Here is a 24,249-nt window from a genome sequence, read left to right as displayed (position 1 = left end):
ACATTTTACACACTTACATTTTTCATAAAGAAATATGAACATTTTGGAGTAATCCATACATTTTTCAAAATGTTAAATTATTGCTCTAGAATAAGAGCGATTGGTCTTTGGTGAGGTAAGGTGTCACATTCAAAGAACTCAAAACCACCTTAAGAAGGGGGATGACCCAAGAGCTGTCATTTAAACCCTAATGGATCGCACCTGATGCTGATTTGATTCACCTGGCCTCATTTTAATGGAAGCAGCTGCATAAATCCCAGCATTGCTTACTCTCAGACTTCTGTTTTCTTGTTGTATTGACTCCTCAGCCATGCCTCCTAAAAAACCAACAGCAGACTCCGCTGACGTGTCGTCCTCCAGCGATGCCCCGGTGCAAGAGAAAAAAACAGGTCTGCTTGTTTTTCATTTAACCAGAGAACGTGACATTTCAGCCATTATGTTTAACTCACAGCGTCTGTTTGCGCTCTAGATGCTGCGACCGTGCGCAAACTTGCAACTCATCCCTCCACAGCAGTAATGGTGAAAGAAGCACTGAAGGATTTGGACTCTCGCAAAGGGCTCTCCTCACAAGCGATTCAGAGTTATATCAAACAAAAGTACCCCTCTGTGGATCTGGTACGGTTAAAGCACTTGGTCCGTAAGGCCCTGAAGAAAGGACTCGAGACTGGCACGCTGATGCGGCCTGCCAACTCCAAAGTCGCTACTGGCGCAACGGGAAAGTTTAGGGTAAGATATCTGAATAAAGATCAAATCAGGTCAAATAACTCTTAATCTGCTCCTTTTTGTCTACTGACACTAGATTGCACCGAAGGTGAAGGAGGCAAAACCCACAACTGAGAACTTGGATCCCAATGTGGAAAAACCATCCAAAGCGACCAAGGATGCAGCCACGAAGCCCAAGAAAGCCAGTAATAAAACTGACGACAACCACTATTGTAAGTAACTTTAAGAGGTTTGGTTTTTAATGGCCTCTAATTTCTTTAAGGTGTCGCAAAGAAGAAAGACTCTGCCAATGACGAGGCGACGAAGGTGAGGATTTGCGTGATCTGCATTGCAGATGCCAACTTTTCATTCATCTCTTTATTTGTTGCACATGTGCCTACTTGCAAATATTTTCGAACTAGACAGCTTTGAGGTGATCTAAATAAACTCTGAGGCATTAATGTGTGACTGGAATTTTTTTTTTTATCTGCTGAGCAAATGCTCTTCCACTGCAATATCCTGCAAATGATTTAGTGCTCTTATACAACTAGGAATGGCAATTATAAAAATACAAAACTTTAAAAATCAATTGTTATGGCGCCTGAAGGAGCTGATTCGATGCATGACTGAACTATAAAATGTCTGGCCTCAAATTGTAGTTTTTGTTTCTCCTAATGTAGGAACAAAACCCTCCTAAAAAGACTAAGAAGGAAAAGCAAGCTGCAACCTCAGAGGAAACTACCTCAAAGGTTGCTCCTGCAAAGAAGCCAAAAGCAAGGAAAGCTGCAGAGGATAAGGAGGATGACTATGTTGAGGGAGCTGTGTCTCTCTCTGCTTCAGCCAAAACTAAAGGGGCTAAGGTGGCAAAGTCTGCCCCCAAGGAGACGTCTGGGAGCAAGGCCGCTAAAGCGGGGAGTGATGCCCCTGCTGCTAAAGCAACTGGAAAACGAGGGAGGAATACGGCCAAATAAATGTACACTTCACTTATGTTTTTATACTGTTTTGCAATAAAAAATATTTTTAAGTTCTATTGTGCTTTCTATTTTTTGTGAATAATTTGCCTGTGTCCAGATACAGTAATGTAGAGCATAAACCTTGAACCAAAAGATTGGACATTAGTGTTTGGTAGATTATCTCTAACGCTGCTTCTTAGCAATACATTTTATCCTGTTGGAAAGCCTGACTATTTCCCTTAAGTTGCCCCATTTGTAAGGCACACGCATTACTGGGATGAGCAGCACAGGTGAGTATGTGGGTTGTGCCCGTTCAACATTTTCCAAATTTTCTCTGCTGTTGCCAGGAGGCCTGCCATTACTACCCTTTACCGGCCTCATGCCAGTTTGCGTGGGTGTCGGCAACACCTGCCCTGGAACATGACTTTGTGGAGAAAAGTTAAGTGTTTACGTGTCACATTTGGTTCAGCGACAAGTCCAGATTCTGCTTACAGAAGTTTGGCTCAAAGTTTGAGCCAACGGAGCTATGCTGATTGCTGCACCGATAGACTAAAACCTTTTTGGTGTGGGGCGGCTTCTCCATCACTGTAAAAACCAAGCTTGGGTTTATTGGAGGCAAGGTATTAAGATGAGATTTTTGTTCTCAGCACCCCTACAGCATGGCGACTGAGCTTTTCCGTCAAGGTGCTCTTGTGACTTGGACATAGTTGTAACCAAGTCAATGTGTTGGAGATCTGGGGCTTGTTATTTCCCTTCTGTGCAATGTGGACAATTGTTCTATATGGAATACTACCTGGCCCCAGACTACCAGTGTGGTAATGTGCAAAACCATTTTTATTTAGGAATATGCAGCATTTTACAAATGTAGGAAATACAACTAGACTTTTACAGAAGGACCTTTTAGACAGCCCATAGTATGGTATTGTCCCTGGAGCTAGAGGGTCCTACATGGGCTCCTGCAGAGCAAGACGTCGCAGAACAGCCATCAGCTGCTCTGTCCAAAGTACCCTCGTTCCCTCATAACACCATCTCTCTGGGTTTCATCCTAGATTGTAGGGCTGCAATGTTATCAGTGCTTCTAAAGGTGCAGATGATGGAGGGACACCACAGCTCCTGCCCATGAGGCAGTGGAGAGAATCCACTTTGTATTTAACTTCGTTTGATCGTACCAAAAGCATATTTTCGAAAGCATACTTTCGTATTACAATAGCATTGACAGAATTCTTTGAGGTAAGAATCTGAGCATGAGACCTCTACCTGCTATGAGGTTAATGTCGTTATCCTTCATTGATTCCATCAGAACTATATGAAAGATATTTGTTTTCTTCTTCTTGAAATGGCATTTTCTTAAATACCAGGAGTGTATGTCTTGGTAAAGAAATGTCTCAACTGATTTGCAGTGGAAGCAGATTAACAAGACAACTCATGACCTGCAGTTGAACCAAAGCCTGCATGGCCACACTGTTAAATGAGACACTCTGATGTTTAGAATGAGGATAAACTAAGAGCTACTTTGTCTTTTAACTATTGGGCCTGATCACCATTCAGGACTCTGACTCCCTTGTTGTTGGCTTTGTTGCACCTGTTGGAAAAACAGATTATTCTTCTGTGCAAATACACCTTGTTGGCAGCAACATCTTGATATGGGATGGAAAATAAATGGCGAGAAACACATGGATAGCTCAATTGCTATGAAAAAGGAACATTAAGGTATCTTGATGGTCTCACTTGCTGACCTTAACGAACATAAAAATGTTGGCGGTACCAGGAGAAATGAGTGTTATAATAAATTTTAGTGTTAACATTTGTTTTTTTTCACATTTGCAAGACAGACAGCAAAAAATAGTATATCTGGAGGATAATGTATTAACTGCTACAGTCTTAAACTTTGATGCCAGTGTTACTCGCATGGCCTTAGGTCCAATTGATGGTAACGTTTCCAAGATTTTGGGAGAATAACTCGTCACCTACGAATTAAGGCTCCACACTGGTAACTGTGTTCGTAACACGACCACTCTCTTAAATACAGTGTATCACAAACATATAAACCAAAGTGAGCCCCAACAAGAGGCTTTTTGTTGTGTGATATACAATTTAGCAAGTTGCTGACAGAGACAAATACAAGTTACTTTCAATTTCACATTTTAAAACAGCAGATTTATTTGTCTTTAAAAAATAAAAAATAAACTAAAAAGTATTACTATTTCATTGTCACTAAGAGAAACAGTACGGAAGCACTGAGTCTTTGAGCACATTAATCGCTCTTCAAGTATGTTAATTCAGTTCATTGATTATTCTTCTGCAGTGAAAAGCCACCAGGATAAGAGGAGCCAGTCGGCTCAGAGGGCAGGGTTGCAACTCCACATTTTGAAGTTCGTGATAGCAATATCCTGGTTGTGGCATAACCAGTGTTATTGACTTTACACATCCGTAAGAAACAAGTCAATAACACGCTATTATTTGATCCAGTCTGGTTCCAGAGCAATGTAGCTGATGCGTAAGCACCCAATTCTTCAGAGTGTAAGGAGCAGGAAGAGGAAGAGTTGGTCACAGAGGCTGAAATTTTAAAAGAGTGAGTAAAGGGGAACAAAAGAGCAGACTGAAAAAAACAGAGTGGCAAGACCAGAAGAGAGAGAACTTACAAAAAGAGAATATGGACAACTAAATCAGTAAAACACTGTCAGCTCATTACAATTAAAAGTAAATACAAAGCAATCTATTAGCTGTATTAAAAATAGCGATGACTTAAAAACAATACCACTTGAATTAGCTCAAAAGTAATAAAACTCTGAATTACAATTTATTCTGTTAGGAAAACAATGCACCGTTTAACATGTAAACAAATTCACTCAGAAGAGAAAAATCAAGTGTGCAGTTCTCTCAGCCCCTCCTTCACTTATGCCCATTCACCCTTATATGTGCTTGTGCCAATTGCACCAAAGATAGCGAGTCGATACCAAACATCCAACCTTTTCTCTCCTTATTCTCTGTAGAATTCTTTCAGAAAGAGATAAAGTGACAAACCAATGATGCAACCCCTCTGAGTGTTGTGAGAAGCTGCTGAAGAAGCAGAAAAGGAAGGACTATTGAGTTTCAACTCCCTGTATGGGTCAGTGTCCTCCCTTTACACATTAGCCCCAAATCCTCCGTCCAGTCATTATTAAAATAAGCCTCTCCCAGCTGATCATCTGGGGTGCAGAAGAAAGTGATGCAGATACTCTGAAATGGCATCCCAGTGCCTCCAGAGGAAGGCGAGGAGGATTACGAGGAGCAGCGTGGAAAACGTGCGGCTGCGTGTTTTCATTAATGGAACAACACAGTTAGCCACTGTGGACACAAACACCAAAAGGACGGCCATAACAGCCAGCAGCACATTGATTAGTTTTCCTAGGAGAGTCCGTGCCGTGGCGTTCTCCAAACCCTCCAGCTGCACCACCTGCTGTTGCTGCTGCTGCAGCTCCATCTTGGAGATACGAGTCTGACAAGCCTCCAGCGCCTCCTACAGGTCAATGACAAAACCGTCAGGGAAATAGCTCTGATGACAGAAACATCATGGTTCTTTAAGTGAAGCTCACCTGAATGTCCCTCGCTCTTTCGTAAGACTGGTAAGCAATCTTCTCCTCCATGCTGGCTAGTTCCTGTTTCAAGTTCAGAATTTCATTTTGGTGCAGTTCTGTCAAGTCATTGAGTTGTTCTTCCAAACGTTCACACCTGCAAAAGAGTGACAACAGCAGTACATCACAAACAGGACATTTTCCTTCTTCCCATACAGACCTATTATTGTATAGGATAGGATATGACACCTGTAGCGTTCCTCTTGCAAGGCCTCCATGATCATTGTGTAGTCCCGCTGATAGTGGGCTTTTAAGTTTTCAAAGGACTCCTCCAGACGACCTTGGTTTTCCCGGAGCTCTTGGATCTCATGGAGTATGGCATCAAAGCCTGAGGCTTGGCCATGATCAAGGGTGTTGCCCTTGGAGCTCGGGGGGCCTCCAGGAGCTCCAGTTGTGCTGTTAACACCTGCAGAGCCGGAAGTAGCGCTCGAACAGTCATCATCACTGCCATACTTTGGGCTGGACTGCAACTGTCCGGTCCCGAGGGCCCTCGTGCCTCCGGGGCCAACACCCTCTTCTCCCTGTGTTTCATCCAAGGAATCTTTCAAAGCTGCAATGTTGTCAGCACTGCCAAACTTGTTGCGGATGAGAGAGGCGATTTCTCTCGGCTTAGACACCACAGCTCCAGCAGCAGAATGAGTGGCTTGAGAGAAACTGGAGAGGCCCCCCGTCACCTGTAACAAGTGAAATCAGATAAGTGCTCAGGCTGCGTTGAATTAGCAATATGAAAACTCGTTTGACTGGGGTCAAACAGATCACTAAAGTATTGATCACAGCCGTTGTCATTAAATAGCCTTGAACACACAGGAACAGCATGAGCGGTCTTACCTCACAAAACACATAATCCTGCAGTTTTAGTGCAAACCATCCACAGCTTTTAGGGCTCTGACCAGATCCCTGGAGCTAAAAGCTAATTCTGCACTTTGGGCAAAACAGGAGGTTAACTTCTTGGGATAATGAACATTTTCCACCCATTACTTTTGTGTGCGTGTAGATTAAGGCACAACAATAACTCGACATGTTGATCTTGTTATAAGCTCTGAGGCATTCCTGTTTGTTTTCTGGATGGACAAAACACTCTGCATGACAATAATCCATTATCAACAAGTATTCCATGAGCCATACTGGCACACCTTAATGGAAAGCAGCATTATTAATTAAGTCCATTCTGCACTAAGTTGTCTGCTCTACTTTGACTCAATCAACAAATGTAGATAAAATACAGTGTACTTTATTGCGAACAGATTTTTAGGATGTAATGTAGTGTTTCTTGTCAATAAAACCGGCAATATGTTCCTTAGACTGGGTTTTGGCAACAAAAAAACAAAACAATAAAAGGCACCCGGAAAGCACACACCTTGGCTCCAACATCTTTCAGGCCCTGGTGCATGTCTCGGAAAACATCTTTGGGCTGGCGAGGAATGCCGTTGTGCTCCACCTCTCGAAGCTTCCGGTGGCAGTGCTCGAGTTTCCTCTGCAGTTGCTGGATAGTCTGTGCTGACTTTTGGTTCTTCTTCTCAAACACCTGCTTGATACGAGCACTCTGCTGTTTGTCTGCGTTATTGGCGAGTTTCAGGTATTCAGCCACGTTGTCATCACGTGCAGTTTGTTCAATTTTGATTTGTTCCGTGAGTTTGAGGATCTTCTGTTGTAGTTGGGCGATGGCCTGCTTTGTTCGCTGGGGGTCGGGGGTACTGTCGACCACATCGTACCCGTCTGCACCGTAGGGGAGAGCATTGGGTGACACAGCAGGGCCTGATCCATCATAGCGATCCAGCTGTTAAAAACAATGTGAACAAAAGAGAAGGGGAAATTATGAAGAAATGATTTTCATAATTTAAAGTTTATCAAGACACAACATTAAAATCACTGTTTTTCAAGATCTAACATTATCATGATTAACTGCAAGCACTGGCTGATGTACTGTTGTCAATACTTTGGTGTTTATGATATTGTCTTTCTCACTAGTGTGTAAAGTGTTGCCTCATGAGAACTGTTACAGTATCTAATGTGAACACCATTTAAAATACAACGCTGTATTGGCATTAATATAAAGGCAATGGCTTTTTTATGGAAACCGACATCTGAAGACCTACATACACTTGTCACTACGCATTCACATTTCACAACAGCAGAGGGCACCAGTAGAACAGAAGATGCCTTTTGGCTGTCGCTTCACAACATCACCTCAAGGAGTCACAAGTGGAGTGATGCAGTGACTATTGTGGAGAACGGAAATAGGCTAAGTTAACAGAGTTCATAAGGAGTTATGTCTTAATTATTTTACACCTTATATGGGGAATTTAGATTTTTTTAAAAGCCCAGTGCAAATTGTGTGAAGCCATGAACAGTCATCAGAGCCTTTAGGCTTAAACTGAAACAAGAGGAGAGGTAAATATACATCTTGGTAATTAACACAAACTGAATTGGTCCCATCATAAATGCCCCTACTGGAAGCGTACCAGCTGTTGAGCTCCTTGTACTCTCAAGAAGTACTGTCAAGTATTTCTGAACAAGTTAAAGTGTAAACCATAAGATAGAATAAAGTGTTGTGTTAACATGTACAGTGCAGGAAGATGTAGTTATTATTCAAATTGATGGAGGCGACTAGAAAGAGCTGCTAATCAATAACTTAACAGAGATGTTTAGTTCAACGCCAGCATTAACCAATAAATTACCCATTTGATTCCAAAAATGTTTTACATAAACTGTAGAAGGCACTAATACAAACTATTATGAAGTACAAAAAGGTTCTTGAATTGAAAAAGATTATCAGCCTTTATCACAGAGCAACAAAAAGACGACCTGTTTTTATAGAAGATAAATCCCAGTAGATGATTATCGATTTAGAAATAACAAGTCGTACATTTCTTAAGATGAATGATAACACGTGCTCATGACATCTGTTGATGAACTTAATTCCAGCTTCCAGTTAGTTGCCAGAGCTTCAGACCAGTGTGGCATTACCTCTCGTTTTATGACGTCTACTTTCTCCCAATTTTTCATTCCAGAGATTCTCCTGTCACTCTGCTGACATCTCGTCCCCTACTTCAATTACCTACACTATAGTGTGTAAAGATGTTATCATCTGCTGAAATTACTGTGTCAGGTTCTATACATTTATGTTCATTTTGACAACCTTTTACAGTGTCACCGGTCATAACACTGAAGGTGTTGTTTCCGAATTCCTATCAACATTCAATGTAAAAAGAAAATATCCGACAAGTTTGAGTTTGTTGAGCCCTGCAAGCCTTCTCTGACCTTAAGTACACTCAGAGACAGCAATAGTCTAAATTTAGAAAGGCTTAAAGCACATAGTCACAAACCACTCAAAGGCAATCGCTGACCTTCCACCGCTGACAGCTCATCTCCCCATTCACCGGTTCATCCAGGCACATCAAAACCATTAACAGCCTCTAACAGAGGCTGTTAACTTAGTTTTGACATTTTTTTCACAGATATTAGCGAATAACTCGATTTTATCTTCTATTTTTACAGCTCGGTTGCAAACAAATATAATGCTATGCATGAATGCACAGTGTCTCTTTGTATTATGATTTTAATTTGAATGTTTTATGTCCTGAAGCTAACTTTCTTTTATGAATAAAACAATTTTAGGATTAAATTTAGGCCATGTTTTGTTATGCGAGTGTACTAGGTACAGATATTAATACATATGAAATCATGAATGAAGAAATAAAATCCCTCCAAACATATTTGTATATGAAGAGAGGAGATCAGATGATTAGAGGAAAGGAGCAACACAATAATGTTTGTGGGGTACTCCGATAATGCATTTAAAAGTAATTGGTGCATAAAGAAAAGGCAAATTGTCAGTGCTATAATTTTTTATTGTATTTATTTTACTTGGGACAAACAAGTTCTGAGTTTGAGAACTACAGTTCACATCATTCTTTGGGCAAGCAGAAAGTATATTTACATGGCAACACCTTTTTTGTCTATATCTGTGTAAATATTAGCGTTTTGGAAGGTAATGCCTGCATTCCCTATTAGACGTTCCTGAGTCCTCAGTGCACAAACAACAATTAATGGATTAATTTATATACTCAAGAAAACTGCTAAACCTGATGAAAACAAGACAGGATTAGTCTTAAGTTATAAGAAGCAGCTCTTTTTTAATAATTTCTAAGCAAATTTATGGGCATTTATTTGTGATGGACATTAGAGACAAAGTGTAAGTCACGCTGATTCCAGGAGTGTGTTTCATGTCTCTGTGTTCAGAGTTGATTGAATCATGACTCACATAAGAAGAGCCAATCGATTTTTTTATTCTATTCTTCTTCTCCATGCGCACCCACACACTGCCACACTCTGCACCTATATCACAAACCTCTGAGTGCATCACTTGTACAAATATTGGAATTTCTTCCCACTCTGTTAAGAATGCACTGTTGCATGTTCATGGTTTATTTTTCACCTAGACCAGCTGGCAGGACTTGGACACTCACCTTGTCAGGCTCCTCTGTTGAGTGGTAACCAGAGGTGACCAGAACATCAGCTAGAGCTGGGCTGCTGGGTGTGTCTGTGGTCGAGGAGGAGCGCGGGCGTCCAGCCTGCAGCAGGGCTTCATGGGTGCTGCGCCGGTGGATCTGTGGGCTACCTTTCTGGGGAGGCTCCCCGGTGCCCCCCACCTTGCTGCGGCGGCTCTGCAGGCTGGTGCCTCGCTTCATTGGTGGAGCACCTCTGATCTGCTGCAGAACACGGCTCAGAGCTGCGGGAGGGGCGGAAGCGGCAGGATTGTCAGAATCCAAAGGGAGGGCCAAAGAGGCAGGAGGGTCCCCTACTTCTGACCCTACATCAGTGGGTTCGGATGCAGGGGCGCCTGTGCAGGACGAGACAGAGTCATGTGGGGAAACGGAGGAGCGTCGGCGCTGTGGCTGGAAGAACTGCTTCAGGCCATGGCCCAACGCTCCCATGTTCTCCAGGGCATTATGGGTGATTTTGGACAAGCCATGCTCTGACTCCGATGCCCTCCTGCCATGCTCTGACTCCGACGCCCTCCTGCCGACCTCCAGCTCCGCCCGGGCTCCCGTGTCCGGCTCCTCTGGACTCTGCTCACTACTACTCTGATCCATCAGAGACCTCCAGTTTCACAGTGAGGTTCTACTTGGGGGTGCAGGGGACTAGCTATGTCCCGTCGACACCCCCCCCTGAGCGACTTGTTGAGAGCCGGGATGCAGAGGGGATGGCGCTCAGTTGGGCCTTTTGAGTGGACATGCATCTGTGGCTTGGCTCAATGTCATGCTTGTCTACCACAAAAGGAAAATAAAATGGATTATGACATGCAGCAGTGAGTGATGAACATAATAAGCAGAAGAATATAAAACATCAAGGAACATTAACTGGGTTGACACAGACATGACCACGTGTTCATTTTGTTCAAAAATCATCTTTTTGCAAAATATTCCTAATCAAAAAAAGCGTTATATTTTCTCTCTGCTGAATGAAAACAGAAGGTACAATTTTGAGTTGAACACCATGTGGCATGTCTGGCATTGCCAACCCAGTAATGCAATAACAGAAAGTCTACAAAATAAACAAGCTTTGAGAACAGTTTCTGAAATGTCCATGTTTGGTATATGGCGCATGTTGAAGGTCAACGCCTTCGGTCATTTCTGAAATCACTTTCTATCGTTTGTTTTTAGGCATTCAAACCTAACTGTTCAAAGCCTTCATTAAAGTTGAATAATCACATTTCAGAAAGTATTCATAATGGAAATTAATAACCAACATAATTGAGAGTGCTTTGATGATGACAACCAAGAGATTACAGTGTGAAAAATGTAAATGAAATTCTAAATGGACTGAGATTATTATCCAATTCTCAACTGATTTAGGTGTTCAATGACCCACGGCGTCTCCTCCTTCCATTTCATTGTACAACAAGGCTAAATCCTGTAATGTAAAGGACCTTTCCAACTTTGACCATCAGATGACAGATTACATAAAAGCATTTTGGTTTACCAACATGTAATGAGACAGTGAGAAAGAAAGCAAGTGAGGAGGTGAGATAGAGTGTCAGAAAGCTTACCATCAGCCCAGCTTCACCTCTACTGACTCACAACTCGGGACTGGCTAAATGAACAGAAATAGAAACAAAAGAAAATACAATAATATGTTTCATACAACAGAAAAGGATAAGGTTTAAAAAGAGGCATACAGGAGCATCACATAGAAATAAACAAACCTCAACACAAAACTTCCACTCAGTGGTAACTGGTATTAATGAGTGTAAAGGGATGCTAGAGCAGATGAGACTTAAAAGCTTCCAACATGCTGATCATATGAAATAATCAACAACCTCATGAAACCTTTGTTTGTCTTATGAGTCAAAAGTATGTTGATACATGAGGACATTGCTTTTTTCACAATACCTGTACTGCAATGGTGATCTTGAAGCTAATCATTCAACATTTTTACTTCAGTGTTTATTTCTAAAGCCAGAAAGAACTGCGCAACAATAGTTCTGCTATGGCCCCGCATGCTTGAAACACATAGTTTTGAATAAAACCTGAATAGCACACCCTACTAACTAAGTTACAACAACTGTTTTTTTTGTAAAGAATACAATTCATTGCTACTATTTCAATAGTAAGTTGGAGATGTACCCTCCTTTAGCGCCTAGACAGGCATGAGAAAAAGCATGTCTCTCTGAAGCAAATATCCAAAGCCTAAAAAGACGGGTCAGACTATAGTTCACGGATTATTTTGCAGACAAATGGAAAAACGATTCCAGTCAGCACTAAGTATCACTTAACAAGCCAGCAGCACAATCTAGCACCAAAAACCTTATGAAAGGCTCCATTAGTGAAACACAGTGACTCATTACTGATGGTCCTGCTGTTAGCTCTGCAGCGTTGGATAAGAAAGCACTTTGTTAAAGGGTAGGTGGTAATGTACAGTACTATAATGACAAGAGTAACCAAGTCTTGCTGATGATCTACATGCTAGAGCAATAGTTTCATTTGGAAAATTCTATTACTTTTTACTTACTGTCGTCCCTCATCTCACTCATTACTCAAAACAAATGAATACATCAACAGATTCAATTCACACACCCCTACCTATATAAGGGCAAGACCTTAAGTATAAACACACAACTGGTAACTCTATACTACATTCCTTCAAACTTAAGTGAACACAGGAGAACCATAATGAAATTATGTGGTCTTCACTCACGTATACACTGGGTTTCATGGCTGCTGCTTCAAAACTGCCAGGTGTAAGTGCACATTTGATTGGCTCTTGAATATAATGTAATGTTAAGACTAATAGATATCAAATATAGACAATGCACCTATACGGACAACTGATTTAACACGGCTTCATGTATGAATGCCTCAATTCAGAAAAGCAGTTACTCATTTCCTGAGCCTGAATCACTGATTATAGACATACACAGACATTCAGTAACTCAGTGTAACACAGTGCAGTGAAACCTCAGGACAAGACAGGCAGTCCACACAGATATGGAACTATATCCCTCATCTACAATAAAAAAATATGATGATGTCTGACTTCTATGCGCTAAGGGCAAAGTTTTCTTTTTAAAGTGGGTCAACCGACATTCGCATATCACTCTATGTACATGCAGTGCTCCAAGGTCACACCATTTGCAGAGTGTTGTGCATGACTAGCAGCCTTTAAGCTTTCACTTGTGTTAAATAAACATTCCTACAAAATGACAGGTCAAATTTTGTAATATAGTGATATTGGTATTGTTTAGAAAAGATGTATCAAAACCAAACATTATTAGCTTTAAATATAATAGAGAGACACAAAAATCAGAACTAGTACAGATAAGCACAGATAAAGTACAGATAAACATACCTTCAGATGTAGTCATCAGCAGATGACTTGTGGATCTATTGACACCGGGAATGGCTTAATCCAAACAAATTCGCAGCACTGCTTCCTCGGAGTAATTCTTACAAATGGAAAACTGGCGGGATAGCTGTCAAACTTTAGTCAGCTGTTTCCATGGACATTTAGAAAAATCACATGCTGCGAAGACAGACAAAAAACAGAGGCAAGACAGGGTAAGAAACGGTTTCCTATGAAGGAAATAGTGACAATTTGAAACAGACAACCGTCACAATTTTTTTTTTTTTAAATGGTATTGGACCAATCTATTAACCTTGTACAAAAGTCTCCAACAATTGCTGTATTAATGATTTTCTTCTGTATAACAGATTAGCCTATTGACGTGCTGTATAAGCTACATGATCATCATGGCTAAAGTTTGACTCAGTATCACTCAATTATTTTACATTGGCTGTTCCCTTGAACTAAATCAATTTAAAACATGAATCAGTTAACTACACTGGGAAAGCAATAGAAAAAAAGACACATTTGGATTGAACTGTCTGATAATTATACCATCAGGAATACACAGAGGTTATTTTAAGAATCCTCACATTCCACTTGTTACCAATGATTTTGCATGGACTTCATGATACTAATGGAATTGAATATATATCGTAGACTATCATAGATTGTATGCAGTCTGAGAACAATTGTTATATTAGCTGAATACATTCTGTCCCCCTGACTGATAACAGTTACCACACAACAAGTATTCTGTTAACATAATAAACCTTCAAAGTGCAAAATCTGACAAATAAACAAAACATGAAAAGTTTACATAAAAAATGCAACATCTAAACCAACCAGCTCCCAGATCAGAGAAGGCGTTTCGCAGTTGGTGGAAAGCAACTAGTTTAATAACCATTCCAATCATTGATATTGTGAGGTTATCATTAACTTCACTTGCATCACAGCAAGTTGATAGAAAGTTGGATAGAACTATACCAGCATGCATTGTCAGCGGATTTCAGCAGCACAGGACCACAAACAAAAGTTTGCCATTAGCTGGTGTACATAGTAAAACATTTTGAAAGGATAAATCCCAGATATCATTATTCATATAGTTATTATTGTCATCATTATTAGTATCAATATTACACAGTATGTTATTATGAAACTGACTGTATTTGTAATGCAGCCTATTGCCAGACCTGATATTTTAGGGTAATATCATTTGAATACAATAATATACAAGTAATTACTCAACCCAAACAAACTAGTTCAGACAGTTTTACAAGCTTATACGAGTCTGTGGCTTAAATGGCAAAAAGGAAAACACTTTTTTAATTGTGTAAAAGCAGAGACCTCTAAGGCGTTTTAGCTTAATTAATTGTGTAATGTTAATTAATAGTGCAGAATAGCCATATGGGAATATCTGCAGGGGAAAAAACACACAACTGAGAGAAAGCAATTCAACGATGATTTAAAGTGAACAAAAAAAAAGGTGACGTCACAGCATCGCTCTCTGAATATACGCGGATACAGTTATACGTGCATTCCGATGAGATCATCACCACCCAGTCAGTAGTAACAATAAAGTTTCCTTTTCGTTTAGACTATTGCATTAAACACACATTTTCATTACGCCCCAGACCGTTAGTGTATTATCATCGTGCAGCTTAGGTTAGTTAATTAAATTACTCAGCAGGTTACAGGTGCATTCGGTGTCATTACATGGGGGGCAACAGTAACCTGCCACGCGTAAACTGAACATTTTAAAAGCAGAGAGGAAATACATCTCGTACACAATTATACAGCAGTGTTTTTGAGTAGCGTTAGTAAGTTACTGAAATTAGTCTGAGCCCAACGGTTTAACATTAGCTACAGATAAGAAGAGGATGAAATTAGCAGCTTGCTAGCCAACGTCCGTAGGCCTGTCCTTAAAAACACTAAAATAAATCATATGATAGCTGGAAACGTCAATGTAGTTTATCGTTTTATTGAAGTATGGTGCTAACCGTCGCGGTAAATAGAGTCTTTAAGAATCGTTGACCCCGTTTCGATGGCTTGTCTGCCCCTCTGGTAGCTAGCAGGACCAGCTAACGTGGTGCACCGGGAGGTGTTTGTTTTACTTTACGACGCACACCGGTCCTACTTCGCGGGGCGGGGTCACGACGTTACGCTAGTTTGTTGTTAGGTTTACTGAACATTCAGGTTAACATAACACCTGTCAAGATGTTGCGATGTCTGACTTTTTAATTATGTATGCCGTTTTGGAGTAATTTATTTTTTTCTTTAAAAAGGACGAATAACAAGATGGATAACGTAAAAACCTAACTATGTTTTACACATGATGCATGTTGTGTTGCTGGCCACGAACCAGAGGATATTAACATAGCTTACGATTACAGCCGCCTCTAAATATGTTAATAAACAAATTCTGCTCATGTGCTTTAACATTCAACTTCACCGGTCAACCCAAAACTTACCATCACATTATGCGATACACACACGTCCCAGGACACCCAGTCGGTAACTGGTTTACCTGTTCAAATAACTTTAAAAAACACTCCTATATTCAGAAGGTTGGTTGTAATCATCACATAACCACAGAGGCACTGCTAGACAATCCCTCTGTTAGGCCATCACACTTTTGTATCTAACATGTTATCTTGCAAGAAAGTACCAACTGTCACACCCAATTGCGACATTAATGATAAAGAGGTTGAGTCATCATTTAGGAGAAGTCCGGTCATTTCCTCCACACGTGGCATTATGTAACTCCATTTTATAGAAATGCAGAACATTCCTGTCCATCTGACTAAACACCACCACGAAACCGCCCTCACAGGTGTGAACAGCTCAAAACACACCGGGTGGATTTAGATTGGAGGTATTGGGTGGCCATCTGTCACGTACTCCCACCAAGGTTTCTTAATCACACCTTGGGAGTCTTGTATTTCACGGTGGGGTATTTAAGTCCGAGATGCATCTCTCACAGTGCATCGCTGCGTCAGCTTTGAGGTCCCTCTTTGTATTGGTATAAGCCGGGAGTTTAACTGAGGACGAAGTCTAACTGTTCAGTCTGCTAAAAGTAGTTGAATTGAATTTGACACATCCTTGTCTGACCGTTGTGTTGTATTATAATCCGGCCTGGGTGTTGTCTCCGAAGTTTAACCCTGACAAAGTGCACGCATCCATTTACTCTCCGGATTCACTCGCGTGTAAAACTACATTTAAACATCGCCCATCCAGACGATCTTGGGTGGCAAAACAGGCGCTTACTCGCCGCCCGGCCACTCCGCCTGTCAGTTAGCAGCCTCTGCTCGGCTCCGGAGCTAAAAGACGTCGGCTCGGCTCGGCCGTGGCTAGCTGCAGGCAGACGGGGCACCTCGCCAGGCGGGCAGCGACGATTGTATAAACAAGGTTAATCAACCGGAGCCCTCGGGCAGATCGAATAACAGCATATGGAAACACATTTCATTCATAGAACGGTTCGCAAAATGTCTGTTTTGCTGGCTTAAACTTACATGGGCGCTGAGAGGATTGTGTTGATGACCGTTCATTTCTCCCGATGGTGGAACACTCCCACGGTGACGTCAGATAGCGTGCTCGACGTCAGAACAGCTGAGCACCAACATACAAACCGCCCCATACAATCCATGCAGGTGATGCAGTTATATTACAATTTTATACGTGTATTATTATTGTTAAAGATTTATACACTAAAAGGGTCCCAGGGGTGAAGCTACTTTTGAGGAGACTCGTGTCTCCTTTGTTATTTTACTGATTTAGTTTCAGTTTGTAGGCCAATAAAAAAATGTGTAAACATTTTGCCCACCACAATGTTATTGTTGATAAGGCTTTTAAGTGTAAAAAGTTAAAATCGTAACTGTCAGAAACTATTTCGATTATACTTTTATTTAAAGTAAATATTACAGAGAAGCCACTGCTTTCAGCCTTGCAAATATTCCGATAAACCTGACATCTTCAGGTTTTGGACCGTGTAAAATTCTGATTCATAATTTTTCCCTATTTTCTGACATTTTGTGTAGCCTAAACAATGAATTAAGAAAATAATAGGCACATTATTCAATAATGAAAACCAGTGTTAGTTGTTGCCCTAAAAACATTGTTCATGTGGAGACATAAAATGTATTGAACATATAATTATTGACACATACCAGAACAAATAAAATATTAATAACCACATGAACAAGAAAAAAAGAAACTATAGGGTGGACTCAATGTTTCTAGAATTTTATGAAAACTGTGCTGCGTACTTTGACCTTTATCCTTCTTCAGAAAAGTTTAATGTTGAGCCCCTCTTGCTAAATGCAAAGCAAGAATCGTTGCCAAGAGAGTCTCTTACAGCTTTGCTGGCCAAATCTGTGAGCTTAACCAAAATGCACAATGGAGAGTCTGTTAAGTTTCTTGAGGTCGATTTTGGCCTTTGATGTGAAGGGAAGGGAAGGGATGAAATGAAGGCATGGCACATCAAATAGGCTGACGTTGATGCTCAGATTGAGCTGGGTGTGCAAGATGATCAGGAAATACAGGAATGGGAGTATGCTAAGGAACATAACATGTTGGCATGTAAGGCTGTGGGTAATGGCTTTTAAACTGTAGACTTTAGGGTGGTAGCTGCACTGGTTGTTATGGTGGTAAAGGGAAGATTGGTTTGAGGTTTTTTTTCTCTATTCAGGAGGATATAACACAGGGACCTGGTAGATCTGAGGATGACCATGATATTGTTTGGGCGGCTGGATTACAAGTTTTGGAATATGAAGAGCTTGAGCTTGTGGAGGCTGCAGGTGTTTTGAGAATGGCAACAAAGGATATTGAGGTAGCATCTGAAACTGGGAATTGTGGGAAAAGAGGTATTGGATACTGTGGAGACTGCGGCATCTGAGGTAGTTGGCCGAGGTAGCACTGTGGATACAGTGCCATAAATGGGAATGCAGGTCCCTCTTAGTTTAGAGCTTGTAGTATAAGGGAAGCTGTGGACGTTGCAACTTTGCCACTCTGTAGTGAGGGCAAGATTGTCTGGTGAAGGAGTGGGCTGGGAAACGTGTTCATCAATAAAGCCCAGGACCGCCACTGACTCCAACACATACATCCCCAGAACGATTTATTATAGTTACACACCCTTGCACAACTGTTCTCTTTTAATATGCACATGACACAACATACTTGTTTTAACACACTCTTATTTGTTTGTTTATCATATTTTATTGTAAATGTTGTTTTTTTCTATTTTAAAATGATGTCTGCTCAGGATACTGCTCAGGATACTGCTGGGTCTGGCTATCGACTGGAGGCTGTGGTCGACTCAATATCTGTTAATGAAAGCCATGTGACCAACATCCGTCAACAGAAGAGACAGTAAATATTTCTCACTCTGCAAGTAAACAAAGTGAGTGAATCAAAAGCATGTGTCAGCTTCCATTATTAACCACAAGAGGGCCTATCATATCGTGATCTGTATGCACAAGCCTCTGTGGGTGCAATAATGGTCAGTCCTACAGAGAGCACTTCAATAGCAAATCTACAACTACAGTCCAATGAAAGAGACGTCCACTGCAACAGTTTTAATAACGGATGAGAAAATCATTCTAAAACAGTTTTTGCAAGCTACAATGACAATATGTTAAGTCACTAACCCTTAACCTTGAGGTTATTTGCTGTAATGCCACCGATCAACATATCAGTGCAGTTTGACTTCAGTCATGTTTCTTTCTAAATGATTTAGAGATCCATGAGATAGTGTAAATATTGACATGGGTAATGAACCTTACCTGTTGCGTGACATGCAGGCCTGGTAAGGTGCAGCAAAGCGCTCCTCTCTGTAAAACCTTTTCACAGAGAAGCCTTTAGAGGGCATTTAAGACAAAGGAGTAAGAGGTCCTTCATTTGTCTATTGTGTACAAGTAAAAGCTATCATCCACAAGAACAGTTAGGGGCTCTAACACCTTTAGAGTCTTTATATTGTCACTACATTGCACTGATGGATCAATGCTTCAGTTGTGCAATCATCCAATTGTGCAATACTGAAACAAAACAAGCACACATTAAATGTGGTTATTAAGAAATCCTAACACAACAGACAGTCATAGTAAACTGGGATGTGGCTCAATCAAAATTGATCCATGTTGCATGACTCATGTTTAATTAAGTATCTGGAGGCGGTTTTGAACGGTTGTCTCAATATTTTGACGAGTGTGTCCCAATACGAAGACACATGCAGGCTAGTAGTGCATACGTGACATGATACTAATTTATGTTCAATGTGCAATTTGTATGACAGCATCGCCATACTTGTGGTCCAAAAAAATTATAGTAATTGACACATTCCTCTACAGCTTCAGTCATCAAAAATGGCACATTGTCCTTGAAGACAAGGCAGATTACCATTTTTTTGTAAAATTCATGAGCATGGTAAATCAGACAACATAAGTATTGGCATTCACAGAGTTGCAGTAGCTAACAGGCAAGATATATTTCATAATATGTTCCATAATCGGTTTAAACCTATGGCGCAAAAATGTTAATATCTTATACACATTCAGAGATAAATGTAGCAATTGAGTCTGTTTCAATTAAAGGCAACAGCAAACAAAAAAAGTCTTCAAACTGGATTTAAAGGAGCTGAGGGTCTCAGCAGACCTGCAGCTTTCAGGAACTTTGTTCCAGGTATGGAGCAGAAAAGCTGAACGCTGCTTCTCCATGTTTAGTTCTGACTCGTCGACCAGAACCAGACGACCTGAGGGGTGCTTTATAAACCAGCAGCAGGATTTTGAAGTCAATTCTTTGTTTGGCAGGAAGCCAGTGCAAAGACCTCAGAACTGGAGTGATGGGATTCACCTTGCTGGTCTTGGTGAGAACTCGAGCTGCAGCGTTCTGTATCAACTGCAGCTTTCTGATTGACTTTTTACAGAGGCCTGTGAACACACCGTTACTGTACTCAAGTCTACTAAAGATGAATGCATGGACATGTTTCTCCAAATCCTGTTGAGACATAAGTCCTCTAACCTTGATATATTCTTGAGATGATAGTAGGCTGATTTTGTAATTGTCTTGATGTGGCTGTTCAGGTCTGAATCCATAACTACACCTAGATTTTTGGCTTGGTTTGTGGTTTTTAACATCAGTAATTGAAGCTGAGAGCCCTCTTTCAATCGTTCGTCCTAAGAACCAAAAACAATAACTTCTGTTTTAGCTTTATTTAATTGAAGAAAATTCTGGCACATCCAGATGTTGATTTCTTCAATGTTTTTAGCCAGTCCTTGTATGGGATTATAGTCCCCTGGTGATATCGTTATGTAGATTTGTGTATCGTCTGCATAATTATAATGACACACTTTGTTGTTTTTCATAATCTGAGCCAGTGTAAGCATGTAGATGTTCAACAGAAGAGGCCCCAGTATTGAGCCTTGGGGAACACCACGTCATCCTAGTCAGCTCTGATGTGTAATTAGCTACCCACACAAAGTATTGTCGGTCCTTCAAGTAGGATTCAAACCAGTTAAGTGCTGCGCCAGAGAGTCCTATACCAGACTTTCAGTCTGTCTAGTAATATGTCATAATTGACCGTGTGGAATGCAGTACGATGGTCCAGTAATACTAACACTGAAGTTCTGGCGCTGTCTGTGTTTAAGTGGATCTCGTTGAAAACCTTAACAAGAGCAGTTTCAGTACTGTGGTGCTTACGAAAGCCGGACTGGAAGACATCAAAACAGTTATTTTCAGCCAATAACTTGTTCAGCTGTTGAAAAAAACACTTTTTCCATTATTTTGCTTAAAAATGGGAGTTCTGATATGAGCCAATGGTTTTTCAATAAGCGGAGTCTGAACTAGACTTCTTTAGGAGTGGTTTAATAACTAATAAACCTGAATAGAAATTAATGAAACCCTGTAGAGCTTGAAATAAAAGGATGTAATTTATTTTCTGTCATTGTGAGTGCTGTATTTAGTTAAAATACATGTATTTAGTTGAAAAGGAGACTACTATCATTTATTGTGTACATTTAAACACATATTATCACAAATATTGAATCAAGGTGTGTTTATGATTAATATTTCAATTATTGTTTGGTTTAACTTTCCATTTCATGTAATTTAATATGCAATCACACAGCACTAAACTCTGAATCACAAAACAATCAGTACCATTGTCGTAGTTTGGATCACTTTGTGTTATATTTCAATAAGAGATATGAGAGGATCTGAAACTCTGCAAGGAACGATTTGTAGTCACCCTGATCGTCAAACTTGAATGCAAGTGAGCTATAATAAGGGTAATGTTAGTTTACAGGACAACTCAAACATTAGAACAATATAAATGCAATTCTCAATGTTTTAATACAGCATTTCTGCACGTCAGCACTTGTATCAAGGGAATATATAAAGTCACACAATGTATTTCATTATTCATGAGTCCCTTTCCATCCCCGGCGCGGTGTCAGTAGACGTTTTAAAACCTTTAAAACGTCTACTGACAGCAAAGACGTCTGCACTCATTAAATAACAGCCCAAAAATACAAACATAATTTTTGGGCTGAGGAAAATAATGCAGCTTTCACATATTATCAAAGGTGAGCCAAACGAATGCTCACATTTCTTTAAACAGTGAAGTTACAACTCTAATTTGATACCAGCAGGACAGAGGTGTTGACTGGGGTGGTATGGTACACTGGCCTATTCTACACATACAGAACAAATAATATAAATACCTTGTGAAATGCACATAATTTCAACACATTAAGTTGTGCTGGAACACATGAATAATAAAACATTTCAGAGGACCCGACAATTGTTAAATGGCAATGAATTTGAATCAGGAATCAAGTCAATTTTAGACCAACACAATTAAATAATTTTTTGCTGAGATAGAGCGTTATTGTCCACATTATGTGGTTGTGTCTTTTCATGAAGGCTGGGTGATTGAGAGTGGGTAGTTAGAAGTGGTGCTCCTGCCATAAAAGACAGCTCAGAGGTCTGTGAGATCATCTTCAGACCAGTCATGCTGATGCATCACTGCTGAGAGCGCTGAGTTCAACCCTTGCTTCTGATGTGCAGCAGCTGGAGACTCAACCCCACCATTATAGTCACTCTTAACACTGGGTGACTCTATCAGCTCTTTAGATGCAGAAATAGACTCTGCATCCAACTTCCACCAGCAGCCAACATAAGCTGCAGGTAAAGTTATTGTACCACCATTCCTTTCAGCGGTGTCTGCTCCCGTAGCTTGTGCCCAAGAGGCAAGTGGAGATGTGAACAGACTTTCTGCTACAAGCTGTTTGTGGTGAAGGGCGTCGTCAATGCTGCGCCTGAGGTTAATAGGGGATGGAGGCCGCATGTCAAATTCTAAAGGAAAAAAAATAGATTCACATTCACCTTTTTTTTCAGGGCTGCTATTGCTAACAGGATCAAGCTTGTGTGCTGCAGTAATGGTAGATGGTTGCTCATCATATGGGCACATCAAGTTGTTGCTGAAACCGGTTCTAGACAGGTTATAGTTTGCCCAGTTACTTGGCATCATGTCTTCCCAGGTTTTCTCTGATTTTCTTAGTGGCCCTTTCCATATGCTGGCCAACACTGTACCCCACAAGCTGGTGTCCTCTACTGCTTTAGGCCCTTTCCTCCTGCCTTGATTGACCCTTGATCGACCTGTATACAGTGTCCAGAAGATCCAGGATCCAAGGATAAGCAATGAAAATCCCCAAGCTAACTCAAGAATTCTGGCCCAAAACTGACTGAACCACCAGCCCCAGCCAAAGCGCCTCCAGTTCCCCAGAAGCCCATAAAGCCAAAGGAGACTATACATCTGCAGGCTGAAGCACATAAACCCAAATAAGGTGCATACTGCTGTTACTCGCTTTGCACGCTTTTCAATCCCCTTTGAAGGAACCCACTGATGAGGTACAGAAGACCTGAGAAGTGGATGTAGATGTGTGAAAGACTTGCCAAAGATTCCCATGCAGAATGGGAGACCCCAGCATAGGGTGAGGGTCTGTAGCAACAATGGGAGAGCTGGGGAAAAAGTTGAAGAGAAAAGGTCTGCTACAAGTAATGGAGTACAATGTGATATAGCCAGCCCTCCGACCATCCATGGGTGCTGCAGCTTTAGTGGGAAAAGTAATAATTTCATCCCTCTGAGTGTGACCAGAGCAAGGGCAACCTGCGCCCACAGAAAGAGCTGCAGAGGAACATTATGGAGTGCTGCCAGAGTAGCACGAGAGAGGATTTGACGGGTGCCATAAGGATCAAGCAGGAGGAGGACACCACGTAGACTGCCACTCAGGATCAGGAGAGTGTTTGCCAAAATTAGGGTGTCACAGAGGGGATGAGGAAGAGTGCATGCACCTGCTAGTCCCATAACTCCCAGGACTGCCATCAATATGAAAAGGCTGGCTGATCCAAAGACATGTAGTTCCCAGGCAAATGCCAGTGTGCGCCTCATGTCATCCCAGAGCAGATTGGTGCCATTAGAGTTTTTGAGAACAATGCAAGGACTCAGACCGAGCACACAGGGATCTCGGGGTCCTGCATTGTTTTGAATGGGGAATGCCAGGCTGTCCGAACCTGAAGACGAGAGACAGTGAGCGGGAGAAAGAGGAAAAGTCTTATTTTTTATGCTGGAGAAATCAATGTGTAAACACATATTTTTTATTAATTGTGTATTTTACTATGTAGCTAATGGAGAGTATTTTATATAACATTTGATGACTGAAGAAATAAGAACTGACAATATTTGTAAGGCCTTATCATCATATCCACTACTAGAAAATTGAGGAGAAATCATGTCATCTTAATTCACAAAATGTATCTTATTATGTAAACACAATTGTATTAACTTACCATCCATAAAATTATCATTTACTATGGATAAATGACTCTTCTCTAGTTTTTCCTCAGTTGTTATTCGGCTGCCTTCCTCCTCTGAGATCATGCTGGAGAGATTGTGTCTTGTAGTTGAAGTATTTACTTTGTCAGCTCCTTGGTCTTGAGGCTCTGAGTGGTGCAGAGTACGTACTGGTTTTAATGTGATTCCAGTCCAAGAACGGTTTTCATTGCTGGCACGCTCAGACTCCTTTGGGATCATGAGTGTCTGTGATGCTGTACTGTCAACACTATGGCTGCTGCCTTCCAGA

General features: G+C 40.9%; 2 protein-coding genes across 5 annotated transcripts; one reads left to right on the top strand and one right to left on the bottom strand.

Annotated features, from left to right (window-relative positions):
- Positions 1–310: 310 nt before the first annotated feature.
- h1m (linker histone H1M) lies at positions 311–1,673 on the top strand. The gene is made up of 6 exons (XM_068595292.1): positions 311–389; positions 470–726; positions 800–908; positions 986–1,029; positions 1,383–1,523; positions 1,563–1,673. The coding sequence occupies exons 1-6, from the start codon at positions 311–313 to the stop codon at positions 1,671–1,673; spliced, it is 741 nt and encodes a 246-aa protein (XP_068451393.1).
- A 2,117-nt stretch (positions 1,674–3,790) lies between these two features.
- On the bottom strand, positions 3,791–16,715 carry tmcc1b (transmembrane and coiled-coil domain family 1b). Of its 4 annotated transcripts, none has more exons than XM_068594110.1 (8): positions 16,627–16,715; positions 13,121–13,294; positions 11,322–11,365; positions 9,739–10,539; positions 6,627–7,046; positions 5,459–5,943; positions 5,231–5,366; positions 3,791–5,154 (listed from the first exon to the last, which is right to left on the bottom strand). In XM_068594110.1, the coding sequence occupies exons 4-8, from the start codon at positions 10,363–10,365 to the stop codon at positions 4,840–4,842; spliced, it is 1,983 nt and encodes a 660-aa protein (XP_068450211.1). In that variant the 5' UTR covers positions 10,366–10,539; positions 11,322–11,365; positions 13,121–13,294; positions 16,627–16,715; the 3' UTR covers positions 3,791–4,839. The 4 variants fall into 4 exon arrangements, with proteins under 4 accessions (XP_068450211.1, XP_068450213.1, XP_068450215.1 ...); XM_068594112.1 differs by having other exon boundaries at positions 9,739–10,112; XM_068594114.1 differs by having other exon boundaries at positions 9,739–10,001.
- Between the last annotated feature and the right edge of the window lie 7,534 nt (positions 16,716–24,249).

The sequence above is a fragment of the Clinocottus analis genome, unplaced genomic scaffold (assembly GCF_023055335.1).
Source record: "Clinocottus analis isolate CAN_PGR_092001 unplaced genomic scaffold, fCliAna1.0.p SCAF_3, whole genome shotgun sequence".
Taxonomy (NCBI): Eukaryota; Metazoa; Chordata; class Actinopteri; order Perciformes; family Cottidae; genus Clinocottus; species Clinocottus analis.
This window is presented reverse-complemented; position numbering and strand designations above follow the sequence as displayed.